Source organism: Bombyx mandarina, chromosome 05, assembly GCF_030267445.1.
Source record: "Bombyx mandarina strain Sakado chromosome 05, ASM3026744v2".
NCBI lineage: Eukaryota > Metazoa > Arthropoda > Insecta > Lepidoptera > Bombycidae > Bombyx > Bombyx mandarina.
In genome coordinates this window covers 2551172-2566391 of record NC_143212.1, presented here as the reverse complement: position 1 = coordinate 2566391, position 15220 = coordinate 2551172, and the positions used below count along the sequence as shown (strand labels likewise).

The 15220-nt window shown below is 33.9% G+C and overlaps 1 protein-coding gene and 1 long non-coding RNA gene across 2 annotated transcripts; one reads left to right on the top strand and one right to left on the bottom strand.

The window, feature by feature from the left end:
* Window positions 1-633: 633 nt before the first annotated feature.
* LOC114244089 (uncharacterized) lies at window positions 634-2835 on the top strand. The gene is made up of 3 exons (XM_028175806.2): window positions 634-934; window positions 1885-2029; window positions 2651-2835. The coding sequence occupies exons 1-3, from the start codon at window positions 820-822 to the stop codon at window positions 2805-2807; spliced, it is 417 nt and encodes a 138-aa protein (XP_028031607.2). The 5' UTR covers window positions 634-819; the 3' UTR covers window positions 2808-2835.
* A 1613-nt stretch (window positions 2836-4448) lies between these two features.
* On the bottom strand, window positions 4449-8058 carry LOC114244092 (uncharacterized). The gene is made up of 3 exons (XR_016323068.1): window positions 7907-8058; window positions 6710-6901; window positions 4449-4661 (listed from the first exon to the last, which is right to left on the bottom strand). It is a non-coding gene; the product is annotated as an uncharacterized LOC114244092 (long non-coding RNA).
* Between the last annotated feature and the right edge of the window lie 7162 nt (window positions 8059-15220).

The following is a 15220-nucleotide window of genomic DNA, read 5'->3' as shown; positions in this document are numbered from 1 at the left end:
CAATCCGTTACGATATCGCATAACGACGGTTGGTATCGAAGACAAAGCATTGAAGTCGTTTGCAAGATGAACACGAATTCAACTGAATATACTCGTATTTTTAACGGCTATCGGATATATGTTAACATTGATGTCAACATTGATGTTTTTGTAATATCGATCATCCCTACTTTGTACTGTACTCACGTCTCAAGGTGGGTGGCGGAATTTACGTTGTAGATGTGAATGGGCTTTTTTTTTCGGGCCGGGGCCCGAACCTCCTACGACGTCCCCACGCCACGGGGGGCGTGCAGGGTATGTGGGACTTGACGATCTGCAAGGTGTTGGGAGCAGACCGCGGGCCCAAGAAATAAAGGAGTCCGTTCCTACTCAGGGAAGCAAGGAAGCATGTCTTAGTCAGAAAGGCATACTTTAAGCTATCATCAGACTCGGGCGCCGAAGGTCAGACAAACTCTTGATAAGCTGGGGTAATCTTGAGTGGGGAAGGCGATGCGAATTTGGTTACATGGGGACTCACCGCTGAGCAAGCGGTTTGAGTCTCTACAGATTGGTGTAATGTCTATGGGCTCCGGTAACCACTTTAGCAATAAAAAAAACAAATGTTATGGTAGTAGTCATTTTCTTATTAAATTCTCCTAAATAACGAAAATTCGTGCATCAAAACCCAAGGTTCCTTCGGTGACGTTCAAATTACGACTATAGCAATGATGTAAAACTATTCTTTTGTCTGTCCATCACGGCGTTACGTGACACTCGGACATTGTGCGTCCGTCACGTTAATTTGGGAGTCCAATGAATCCATCCTGTGCACCATGAAGCATGGTCACAGTTCACTATAAAAGGAAAACCACGGATTTTCGGAAACATTTGTGTGACACGATGAGAACCGGTCTATTGCTTTTGGCGATCGTTCTGAGTGCGTTAAGTGCATCGGGTGAGTATGATTTTATATTGTTTTGTTGACTTCTTTTTTTTTTAACATAACCCAGTACCTACTATTAATTTATTGGCTCAAAACTAAACGAACGTGGAGGAAGCAAAACTGTTGTTCTAGTTTACTGAGATACTGATTCAACATGATATTTTCCTATTGAACCCTCCTACCTATCTCTACCGTGAGGCAATCATCCGTCATATATACCACAGCGTATAGACAACTTTTTTTTCCTACCTAAGCTGATAGACTTAAGAGGCTATGTCAGCGTAGCCGGGCGAATAGGTGAGCTCACGGGGCTCAAACCGGGAGTGTTGCTAGCACTGGCCCTAGCAAGAGCCGTGCTTCGCAGAATCTACCACCGGATCGGAAACGCGACCCACTGAGAAGGTCCGGCGAGAAACTCAGTGGGCTGTGTCTATGAGTTAATTTACTTGTCGATGACGGAGACCGGTGCTTGAGGTTAGTGGATCGGGAGGATCCGAAATGACGTGTTTTGACTGAATAGCGCAGTAACAAGGTCCCCCTGACTGCTGGATTGAGGGTCGTGGACGAATCTATGTACATTCGTGCAAAAAAATGTTAGTTCGTTTTACTATTTCGACGTGTTTTTTTTTATTTTTTTATATTATTACCTATTTTTATATTACGTACATGTATGTATACAAATGTATTAAAATTTACAATATTCCCTTTGAGAAAATATTCTAAATACAAACATAGTGAACTATTGGATAATATTATGATAAATTTCCAAGAACACGAAACCACGGGATCTAAGACATGTCCTACTTTAAATGGATATTTAAATCCTCTGGTATCCTCTGGTATCCTCTGCTGTAGCTTTGCGGCTTGATTGTGCCTTGCTAATGCCCAAGAGCGACGGTAACCAATCACAACCGAGTGGACCGTGAGCTTGTCTACCGTTGAAGACAAATAAATCTTTTCAGGGATGCGAATCAGACGAGGTTTCAACAACAGCGGACACAGCAGAGGTGGCGGGAGCGGGTACGGACGTGAAAGCGACGAACGAGACGCTAGCGTCAGCATAGAGAACAACAACGACTGCGGGGATGAAGAAGGAAAAGGATTTAAGTATGTGTCACTTTTTTTTTATATTGCTTAGGTGGGTGGACATCCACAACGTAAATGCCGCCACCTACCTGGAGATATGAGTTTTTAGATCTCAGTTTTTTCAGTGCAACGGCTACCCCATCCTTCAAACCGAAACTCATTACTGCTTTACGGCAGAAGTAGCCAGGGTGACGGTACCTACCAGTAAATACACAAATTAAAACTTTGCGGGTTTCATTTTTATTTCTTCGCCGTGAAAGTCAATCGTGAAGATTTTATAAGTGCATACTTCATTAGAAAAATTGGTACTTGTTTGCCAATTCGAACACCGGTGCATCGCTAAATACGAATGCACCGGACGTCTTATCCTTTAGGCCATGACGACTTGCGAATGGTGAATAATTTCGAGATTGTATTATGCGGTAATTTTGCATCCCGAAGCTTCGAAACTACGCAACTCTCACGTTTACTTCCATATTATTGACCCCGAATAATTTTGAGAAGTCTCGAGCAATATTTGTCCCACCCGTAAAGAACAAGTTAATATAATTTTCAGATTTTTAACATAGACATAACATGACGTATTTTCGCGTTACCTGCTGTCAAAATATCTAATATCTAAATAAATGTAATGTCTTACAGCGAAAGCGGCAGTCGCGAATTAGCCTACAACAGACAAGGGTACGGGTCAAATGAAAATCGTCGTGGTGGGCGCTCGTTCTCCAAAGCTACCGCCTCCGCCTCCGCGTCCGCTACTTCTTACAACTCGGACCATAAGGGCAATAATGTTCCTGCCTGATGAAATTTTTATTTTGTCGACGCTGAATAAAAACATTTGAATATATAAGTATTTGTGTTTTATTCTCGTTTATTAATAAATCAATCAATACTATACGAATTCAAACGTATCTAATTATATAAACTGATAAGTCACCACATTTAGATTTTATTTCTAAGTCATCACTAGAGAAAATAATGTCCTCTTTTACTTGTATATTATAATATTGTTATTAATTTATTATATATTAAATATTGTAAAATATTTCTGTTGAAGCATAGAGTCTAACCAGTTTACCTACTTCTCTAAACTATTTATTATCTATAGTTCTTAATATCTAATTTCTTCATTTTAAAAATAATAAAAAAACTAGAAAACTCAGCAGACAAAAATATTTAATCTAATCACAGAGCCATCTACAGCGTTCAATGATACTTTAGCTTCACAAACGGACTAAGTCAATAGACTTTATTTCTGTTTATCTTCATCGGAGTTTATGAACAAAGTTTTTTTGTGTATAAGTGAACAAAACTTGACGATTTGCCATTGTGGGAACATCCAACATATTATTGGCAATATTAAAAATAAAAACGTAACTTAGAGATTAATTAAGAATACAATGTGACGTACCAGGTATAATTGTGGATCTAAGTCATCCAGAAACCCACTCAAATACACAAATAGTGCATTGTAATGATGGATAATGATAGTCATGGATTCAGATTCAGGTTGAGTCAGTCTATTTCAAAATAGTTAGCTACCTACTGTTTGAGTAGACAAAATCTCAAAATGAATAGTGATAGTAATGTGTTAGAATGAAATATTTATTTAATAATTCGCGTTGAAAAGTTTTACAGCACTCTATAGACTTTGATCTCATATATCACTCGCCAATAGGCGCTTTATTTATACATACTAGTGGTCCCGCAGTAGTCAACTATAATTAATTGAAATTATACGTTTGGACATTATGATGGTTCTATTGTCAAAGACTACTATACTTCTATAGTCACCGATTTAGCCAAGACTACACTAAAGACGAATATTAATAAAGATAAAACTATATCAACCAATTCTCAATTTGACTACAGACTTTAAGCAATAACAAAAGTTTGACAATAACAAAAAGTCTATGTGTGTGTGTCAAATATATGGCAGTGTGTGTAATGTTTTATTTATTGATTTAATGTATTCTTAATGAATAATTCTAAAAAAAAAATTATTAGCATTCTGCACTTCTTCTCTATCTTCTCTTTAGTGTGGGGAATTTCATACTCCTCCGTCCGCGCAATCTTTGTAAAAAGGGGTACAAAGTTTTTGTTTCACGTATTAATATATAGGCATTAATCTCTGTTATATTGTAAATAGATGACAAAGATGTCCGAAGAAAAGGTGTGAAAGCAGTTCATTAAGTTTACTGTCCAAGAAAAATTTTTAAAGTTCTATTTTTATTACACTCCTGCTTCAATAACGGGCATACTATGTAGTTTAAAAACAGATTTCGATAGTACTATTGTCGGATTAAGTATTTACCGAAGGACCGAAGTTAGGACATTAAACAAAATTATGACTTTATTTTTTATTTTACTAGAAATAGAAAGTATGTTTTCGCCCAAAGTAAACAGTATCTTTTCATCTATCTATCTAAATAATACGAAATAATTTGAAAAATTACAATCATTTTATTATGAAATAATCATTACAATTTCCCTCATAATCATCTAATGTTAATTGCTTTATATATGAAATTATTTATTGGAACATTAAAATTACAGTGTCATTAAAATTAGTAGATTTAAGTGGTAGATTAAATAATATACAATTTCTTCGTGATTAAGTTGTGGTCATTATCCGTTGTCATCTTTGTTGATTTTTCTGAAAATATTAAATTAATATAAATAAAGTGTACATATATCTTAATCATTGAAGTCGTCGTGGCCTAAAGGATAAGACGTCCGGTGCATTCGTATCGAGCGATTCACTGGTGTCCGAATCTCGCTGGTGGGTACCAATTTTTCTAATGAAATACGTACTCAACAAATGTTCACGATTGACTTCCACGGTGAAGGAATAACATCGTGCAATAAAAATCAAACCCGCAAAATTATAATTTGCGTAATTAGGTACTGGTGGTAGGACCTCTTGTGAGTCCGCATGGGTAGGTACCACCGCCCCGCCTATTTCTGCCGTGAAGCAGTAATGCGTTTCGGTTTGAAGGGTGGGGCAACCGTTGTAACTATACTGAGACCTTAGAACTATATCTCAAGGTGTGTGGCGCATTTACGTTGTAGATGTATATGGGCTCCAGTAACCACTTAACACCAGGTGGGCTATGAGCTCGTCCACACATGTAAGCAATAAAAATAAAAAATACTCAAACCGGCAGAAGGAAATCAACAACCTCATATTTGTTGTTGTCTATAAACTATACTTTGTTAATAAAATCGAGACTGATAAAATTTGCATTAATATTTTTTTATTATAACGATTCCTACGGTCTTTCTGCCTTGTTGTGGTATTCGATTATAGACAGCCTAGATGTAGCTAAATATTTAACAAGCGCCTTCTACTTCAGTTGTCTGTGTAATGACACAATCTATGAGCCTTCATGTGGCTCGAAGAAACGGGCATATAAAGCCTTTTGAATCTACCGTACCCACGAGAAGATGGAATCGATGGAGAAATTATATTCTATTTCATAAAGTTCGCTTGATACCTTAGCCACACTCGCAGGGACGTCTTAAATCAGGCTGGGGCCCCTGGGCACACAAGAATTTGAGGCCCTTTTGGAAAGTAAAAAAAGCGAATTATAATAACATTTTTTTACTGAGTATAACCATTTATTATAGGTAATCAAATACAGTATGATATAATGTGTCATTAATGATATTAGAATGCTGCTGGTTTTTTTGGTTACGATTACGATAACGGAGAGAAATTGTCGGTCCTTCGGGGCCCCCTGAGAATGGGGGCCCTGGGCACGGGCCCCGTGTGCCCTTATGGTAAAGACGGTATTGCACACTCGCATACTTCTCTTAGATAAAAATTGAGCAATTTCGCTCGTAAAATCAACACGAAAGAAGCAGTAAAGTACTCGGAACGGTTACAAACGAATTAAATATGGTTGAACAAAAAATATTTCACTTTCCATCGTACACTTGAATTAGTAATTAAGTCCTCGCTAAACCTTAGTAATAATACATATTAACCTTCGTCTATACCTAAGGCATTTAGTATTGGATGGGATTCTCTTATAGGTCAAATCCTGGCGGTTGGTACTATACTTACATTAAATCACCTCAGAAAAAGAACAGTAGAATAAATTTGTAACGTCAATGAAAAAAACAGTTGTTAACGTTTTCATTTCAGTGAACGAAATAATGAATGACTTATTAAAATAGTTTTAGGAGTAAATGGGCAGACATTATATTTGTCGTCGCGTGCAACCTCTTTGACAGGACATAAGACCTACAACGACTAGACATAGACACAGACTAAGACAAACACTTGAAAAGAATTCAAAAATAAAGAGAGAAGGTGTGAGGAGAGAGAAGGTGTGGTAGGACCTCTTGTAAGTCCGCACGGGTAGGTACCACCGCCCTGCTTATTTCTGCCGTGAAGCAGTAATGCGTTTCGGTTTGAAGGGTGGGGCAGCCGTTGTAACTATACTGAGATCTTAGAAGGTTTCAAGATGGGTGGCGCATTTACGTTGTGGATGTCTATGGGCTCCAGTAACCACTTAACACCAGGTGGGCTGTGAGGACGTCCACCCATATAAGCAATAAAAAAAAATGGAACGAGGGCGTACGTGACCAGCGGCAGGCAGTATTTTTTTTGACTTCCTAAAAAACGGGCACGAACCAGGCGACAATTATTGACTGTTCAAGTGGTCCTTCGGCCGTTCAATTTTTTTTTCAACTTACATACCATTTCCTCTCATCCAGCGATATTTCCTCCACTGGATACGGAGCTCGCGCTTGCTGAGGATTTTGAATACGAATGTGAGTTCAGCGGCAACACCGGTCCATATCCGTGGCCCGGAACGTGTCCGTAGCCACCGTAATTCCCATAGCCACCTAAACTTGGATCGTGTTCGAATCTTCTTATTCTTTCTCCTGGTAACAAAATACAGGGTGTAACTTTCGATGAATTTCTTTTTGTGTGTTTTGTACGTTCAGGTTTAACGTAATCGTAATATCATCGGCATCACGTAACTAAGATTGCGTTAATATTTATCATCATACAGAGTTGGGACGACGGTATCATTTTAAAAGAAATAAATATTAATGCACTTAGGGGTCGGAACTGGGGCTTATTATCGATTTCATCAATTTACGCACGCTGTGGGTTTAAATGAGGTCAGGAAACATATTTTATGTAATAATATTTAGTAATTCCCGCCCTTTATAAGAATGGTAATCGCATTATTGTATCAACAGTTACAAGGTCGGGAACTAATGTTTCCACAATTTTTTTAGGCTCTTTTTTGTTGCCTTCATCACAATGACATACCAGTTGATCTTGACGGCTCCAGGCACTAAAGAAAATTATCCATGTTATTTGCATAGTAACTTTATTGACTGCAGCTGAAGTTTTCACAAAATTCTAATTTCGGACATGTCATAACGCCTCAAGAACACCATATACGAATATTTATATATTTTATGACTTAGAACAATGGAACTAGAGATAAACATATTTACAAATTATTTTAAACCAATTATCATTTAAAAAATACTAGATGATGACCGAGCTTAGCTCGTTTTTTTTTTATAACTTGTTGTGTCTTTAAAGCGGTTAGTTGCCCTCAATTAAGAAAAATAGTATTATTATTCGCCAATAGATGTCGGAAAGAGTTGATTATTGAAAACACGAATAAAACAACATTTTCTGAAAATAAATCGTAGCTAGATCGATTTATCGCCCCCGAAATCCCCTGTATACAAAATTTTATGAAAATCTTTGGAGCCGTTTCCGAGATTCAGTTTATATATATATAAGAATTGCTCGTTTAAAGGTATAAGATTTAAAAGTGGCATGAATAAAAACCGATAAACATTAAAAAACTGCTCGCGAGAATATTAACAAAAGACATGTAGAAATCAAAACTTGTCTCATACCTGGTGCAGCAAAGGAGAAAACGGCCAATGCTAAAACTATAAAAGCTATTCTGACCATGCTGATGTTTTCTTGATGACTGTGACCCGAGCACCCTGTCCCGTCATTATATACCGATCCGGATCACGGTACAAATGCTCGATCATGGTGTTTATACGCGCATCCGATGATTCTCTATTGTTACCGATGAGAGGAACAGAAAAACGCGGAAAAAACTAGGCTTTTTAATCTTTTTGTGGAATTCTACATACAAATCAAACTAACATCGGTTGTTCCCTCGCCTATGTAACCGGAAATATAGCCAAAAATGATTTAAAGGAAAATCGTAAAAAAAAAACTTGTGAAATCAAAGGCATCATAAATCTAATTAACAAGTGTGATGTATGGTAGGGAATGTCAAATCGCGTTTTGCCCTTTATCCTAAGATATGAATTCAGCTGTGAAATAAAACAAGTTATTGATAATTATGTTACTATTACAAAAAATATCCTTAGTTTCGCCGGAATAGGGCAAATACGGGTCTTTCATGCTTAGACAAAAAGTCTTTGCCTTTGTCTTTGCTTTACAAAGCACGGTTTTAACTTGGACAATTGCTCCCATCTCTCTTGCCTTTAGGGTTGTAGATAATCTTGAGCTTGGGTATAGATTGAAAACTCGGAGGAACTTCGGGTAAAGTTCTAAGCAGATCATGATGACAAATTTTTTTCGGGTTGGCCGAACCTCGCACGAGGCTCCCGCGCTTAGGTGATATGTGAAACTCTGTAGCCGAAGATGTTAATGATGGGTCAATGATGATACCACCGTGAACAATCGAGCTCTGTAATTACCCTCTACAGTGTTTACTGAGAGCATGTCCTTTCAAACAAAGTTTAAAAACAGATTCCTAAGCAGTAGGCAGCGGCTTTGTTGCGCTCTTGTTTAAGTTCATATTGTCCATGAGCAAAGATGATCATTTAACATCATGTAGGTAATCACGTAATAAAGCCATTAAATGAATATAATTTTATGTAATAAAAAATAATAATTACACATTGTGTTTAAAATTGGAATAATATGAATACTTATGGTCAACAGCGTACAAACTTGTCCTTTCATGTCCGTCATGATGTAATTCACTGAATCGTTTTTTAGTCTTATCATTCTCTGACTAGCAAAAATAGCAATACATACGTTTGAGGTATTTCAGTGAATTTATTTGTAATCACAATTTTTTTTGTAATTGAATCGAATTTTTTTGTAATCACAAATAAATTAAAAATTCTGTTTGAATTTATCAAGAAGTAATAATAACATAGATTACAAATAATTTTATCAGATTTCGGGATTTCGTGGAATTGAAATTGAACTGAGAAATGAAATACCTCCAACTTCTAATCCTAAATCATTTATTGTACTTATTGTACTTAGTGAATGTCAAAAGAAGTTGAATCAGCAAGAGATCAGAAGTAAATAACATTTACATGTTTTTAATAAAAACAAAAACCCGGTGATAATATACCATAGATAATACACATACATTTGTTATAAATAAGCAATTCAAGCATTCGACAAAAATGTTTACGGGCGTCGGCCACTAGATGGCTTCATTTCTCATGTAGGTGGCATGTTACATATTAGCTATCCTATATTTTATTTATAATGAAGGATTTTGTAAATTTTCAGAAACCACAAATTAATAAAAATTAATCAATTTGTCTATAACAAATACAGACTTGTATGATTTATTATTTTTTTATTTTCTGTGTTTAGTTATACAATAATTAAATGCCTCAACTCCAACAACATAAAAGTTTAGGGGCATCCGCTACAAGATGTCGCTAGTTTCCATACAGAAAAAATATTTGTCTTAAAGTATTGCAGTTTCAGGACCCTGAATATATCAATACTGCGGTAATAACTACTGCTCTCACAGTAGTGTAGTAGTATATAATATGAGTCGTCTATTATCAAAGGCGGCAATCTGTGCATTTGGACAAAAAAAAAATTGATATGTCAATACAGATTGATTTGAATATAATCGTCTCCTTCAAAGAATACGGTTCAAAACCTGCATTAAATAAAGGTTAATACTTAAACTGTTATTTATCTAAGATGTCGTTCAGAAGAGTTTTGTGACTGCCAATGGAATACAAAGTCAATAATTCGTTTTTCTGATTTACCAATAATTGTCCAAAAGTCACATTGCCGGCTTTGATAATAGTCGACTCATATATTATATTTTAATATTTGTACTTTCAATACAACGTTTTGAAAACAATCCAAACATACGGCCTTTTTTTGTAAGTTGTTATATTGACAAAATAATAAATGCAATTTTATTATTTTCACCTACGTCAACCTGTCAGTGTCATATAAAAATACCTCTAGGTCTTTCTGATTTTCGCGCCAATCTGTGTTAAATATTCTTGTGACTAAAATGGAGTGGAGTTTAATTACGGAATGATTGTGATAGCATTACACAAAGTACAATTTTTCAAATGCAATTTTTAAAAGTCTTATTCTGTTAATTATTAGACACATACCTACATATAATCTACAGAAAATGTAGCAAAAAATCCGTTGAAATCGTGTACGAAAGAAAAAAAAATTTTCTAGAGAAATCTATTTAATTTTAATAGAACTCTTGACAATTTTCTACGTAGCCAGTACTTTGGTTTACATGGCCTACGGACCACAGTATCCGAGATTAAGCTGCAACTGTTTAAATTATTTTATTGGGGATCCGAAACTGAATTAGGATACAGGATACGTTGTCAAACTCATACTTAACTAGCTGTACCCGTCCACTTCGCTGGGCATTTAAAATTAACATTATTTATTTCTCACCCCCACAAAGATTCTCATCATTAACGCCCCCCGCAACTGGTGTAGAGAGTCCAACACTCATATAAATATTAGCCTATCCATTAAGTACCATGGATACCAAGTTTCAAGCCAATCGGATTCACGGTTCAGTAGTTATAACGAAATATTTGTAAAAACCACTGTAGATTTATATATTAGTATAGATTTCAATAAAAAAAATCCCTACTTATTCGTCGGTAGCCTAAGGGGCTATTCCATTTACGCGGCGGTAGATGAGCTCACGGGACTCAGCCTGAGATAAATTGCTAAAACTAACCCTAGCAAAGGCAGTGCTTCGCAGCATTTACCACCGGATCGAAATCGCCACCCACTGAGAAGATCCGGCGAGAAACTCAATGAGTTTTAATTTTACTCATAAATATAAGTCAAATAAAAAAAAAACAGAAAGATTGTAAAAATTTATTCAAATAACATTGAATTTTTATTATTATTGTTTTATTATTACTATTCCTAAATTCCAGAGGTATTATTAAACTATAAACTATAACGTAGACTAGTAAAATTGTGTTCACTATTAAAAAAGACGTAATTTACATTACATTTGATTATAAAATCTAAAACTTACTTCATTTCAAACACACATATAATAAAAACAACAATATTCTAAGCTACCATATTGTGAAGTGAAACAATCATGTAAAAATTAAATATATGTATATATAAAGATACTTTTAAACATCAACATAGCATAAAAATGTTATATATACTGTTCAAATAATTATTTAACTAAAATGTATACACGAATACAACAAATAATCATTAATTATTATTAAACACGCTGAAATTGTTCTAATTTATACCTGTATAAAATGTATTTTTTATATTAAAGACAATGGGACAATTTAAGATAATGTCACACCAAAAATAAAGACAATAAACATCCTCAATACTTAATATCATTATCTTATATAAATCCATAGATCATTATTAAACAATATTGCAATGTTGATAATTAAAAAGAGCACAGATAAATTATAAAATCATCAATATTGATTATTCTAATTCTAATAAAACATGGCGATTATAAACATGATCGCTCCCGAGACGTTTACGCTATGATATATTTTTTCTAAACAAAATAATTGCACTCCAATATAATGCACTGTTTACGAAATTAAGGAACGTATATATACTTTTTAATATTGCGGTCATAACTATGTATAAAACATGTAAACATATAAATTCAACATACTATGTTACTTCAAAGTATATAACTGGCCTTATTTGTTTAAATATTGAGTAAACCATTTAAAAAAAAAAACCATATCCAAATTCAAATCGACATTATATTTAACATAATATAATTTCCATGTCTATGTATAAAACATGTATTTTTTATTTTATTTTTTTAAAACCTCATAGTCCGTCACAGACATAAAGTGCCAAATAGGTCGCTAAATATTTTTTGGGTCAAGCTGCGTAAATTGTACAATTTAGCATATTATTTTTAAATATAATTCATGTATACATAATTGTGTATAACACTTTATACTATACGAATATTCTGACGCCATTTTATATAAATGGCGATTACAAAATAAAAATCTAACATACAATTGAAATAATATATTTATTATAATATTTTCTTGCATATTTTATTTACCTACATATTTAAAGTAAAACCACACACACACAAATAACATAACATCACAGATATCGTGTTTATGTGTGATGCTTCGAATATTATGACTCGTTTACATTATTTTAAGGAAAACCTTTTTTATTATCATTGTGTTATTATACTGTGTGAAATGTGAAAATGCGGTTCGACAATAAAAGCTGATGCATATTTCTTACTGTGAAACAAAAAAAACGACGTAACAATGAAATAAAAGGAATTTTGTTTCGCTCTATTTCAAAAACAGGTATGTGTGAATTATTTCACAACTGACAATTTCTTACAGTGACATTAGTGATAAATTATTTAAATAGATATTATCGAATAATTAAAACTTAGAATGTGTTTTATTTATATTGATTTTTTTTATTGCTTAAATGGATGGACGAGCTCACGGCCCACTTAGTGTTGAGTGGTTACTGTGGTCTATAGACATCAACAACATGAATGCCGCCACCCAACTTGAGACATGAATTCTAAATGTCAATTTTTACAGTACAACGTCTACCCCACATCTCTAACTGCAACGCATTACTGCTTCACGGCAGAAAATAGACAGGGTGGTGGTACCTATTCGAGCAGACTCACGAGACGTCCTACCATCATTCAAATTAATTACTAATAGTAAAACTTAACAAAAATGTAAACGAGGCATATTTAAAATAATGTTTTCTAATTTTATCGATAAACTCAATATAAAAGCTCTAAATAAGCTAACTAAAACTTTTACACATGGCCCAGCCTTGTATTCGTTTCACTTAAAATGATCAACTAAATAAAACGACAGTGGTATTATAATAACATTAAAATTAAAAAAAAAAACCTAAAACGTAACATTAAAATGTGATTATAGTGTTTTACTTAAATATATATTATTTGTAACATTATAATATTATTTACATTGAATAATAGTAATTATTATATCGTATAATAAATTTGTAAAAAAAAAAAATTACTAATAACTAACAATAAACGTCTAATCACTAGCCATGTAATTCGCAATAATAGAAGTAGAATAGAGTAGTTGTTACACTGAAAAGAAATTACGGACATCTCTATGGCTGATATCGATGTGTCAACATTTTTATCATTTAACGAACATTAATTGTATTGTATATATTGTATATTGTATATTTTTATAGAGACATCTGAACTGTTTCACTATAGGCCCAGATAAAAAGCAATGGCAAAGCAAGGAAATCATCTAGTTTTAGGTGTGGCTACGACCAGGATCAACTACTACGTATTTATTTATCACGGGTAATTATTTTAGAAGCAAATAAACAAACGCGATCACCGTATATGTCATTTACTATATAAATATAATTTTGAACTATTTCGTTTGGCCTTATAAGAAGTTCTTTTATAAATCTCATAAACATTGTTAAGTATTCAACAAAACTGATTTTTTTTTATTGCTTAGATGGGTGGACGAGCTCACAGACCACCTGGTGTTAAGTGGTTACTGGAGCCCATGACATCCACAACGTAAATGCGCCACCCACCTTGAGATATAAGTTCTAAAGTCTCAAGTAAGTTACAACGGCTGCCCTACCCTTCAAATCGAAACGCATTACTGCTTCACGGCAGAAATAGGCAGGGCGGTGGTACCTACCCGCGCGGACTCACAAAAGGTCCTACCACCAGTATAAATATGATAGTACTTGTATTGTCTAGTAGTATCTTGTTACGAAATCTACTTTTGCTTTTATCACTTTAGAAATAAATTAGTGTATTTATCGCATTTTCTACAGTATTTATATGTATTAAATTATCAAAAACTATAAACATTTTCTTTGGATTTGTTCGAGTTGAACGACTTTCGATATCTCGATTCAGTGTAACACTACATTTAAGGTTATGTATATTAATGTCTCTCAATAAACATAACTCTATTAGGACAGACATTGCTTACAATAGTAAATTTTATTGCATAAAACTCCTTCAAAAATTGTTTTCATACTAAAAAACGGGGCATTCAGAAAGACAATGTTCAGTTTCAGATGTTTAAGGTAATTTTTTTTTTCAATCCCTAAAATGAAATTCGGTAAAAATCTGAATCGCGCTAACGACAATTCCTAATGAAATCTTCTAGAATAACGTTCTTTATATTGTTATAAGGACGACATTTAATATGTAAGCGCGATGAAATATTTGTTCCTATAATGAGGTTTGACATTGAAACACAATATAAAACTAACATTAAAAACAAAACAACTCAGTCCCAGAGTAAAATTTTTCACTACGAAATATGTAAAACCACAATTGAATAACAGCAAAAACCATTATTATCCTAATAATAATAGGTATCGTGATGATTACGTTTTAAAGCGAATCTTATTAAACAACAAAAAAAATTAGATCGAATAAATCGTTTCCCTTAAAATATTTATGATGCTACTCTCGAAAAAATTTCCTAATTGAGTTTAATTTTGCTTTTAAGATTATCGATATTTAAAAGTAGCACATGATCGATACTTCGTAGTCACACAAACATAATAATATAACCTATGTATATTTAAAATTTATATTACTTAGTATTTTATTTAAAAGTATATACTTCTATACATTAAAAAAATGTATCTAAATTCATTATTATTATGCGTGTTATATTGAGCAGTACATACAGCACATATCGATTAAATATTTTACTATAGGCGAATAATGAATCGATAAAAATATCGATATTAAATTGTACATTATATATAGTTATAGAGTTTGGTCGTTTATTTCGAATATCGCATCATGGTTTTGTGATATAAATAATATGATTGTACTTCCTAAGCTATCGTTGCTAGCCGTTTGTTTTAGTAACGAGTTATCGACAAAGACA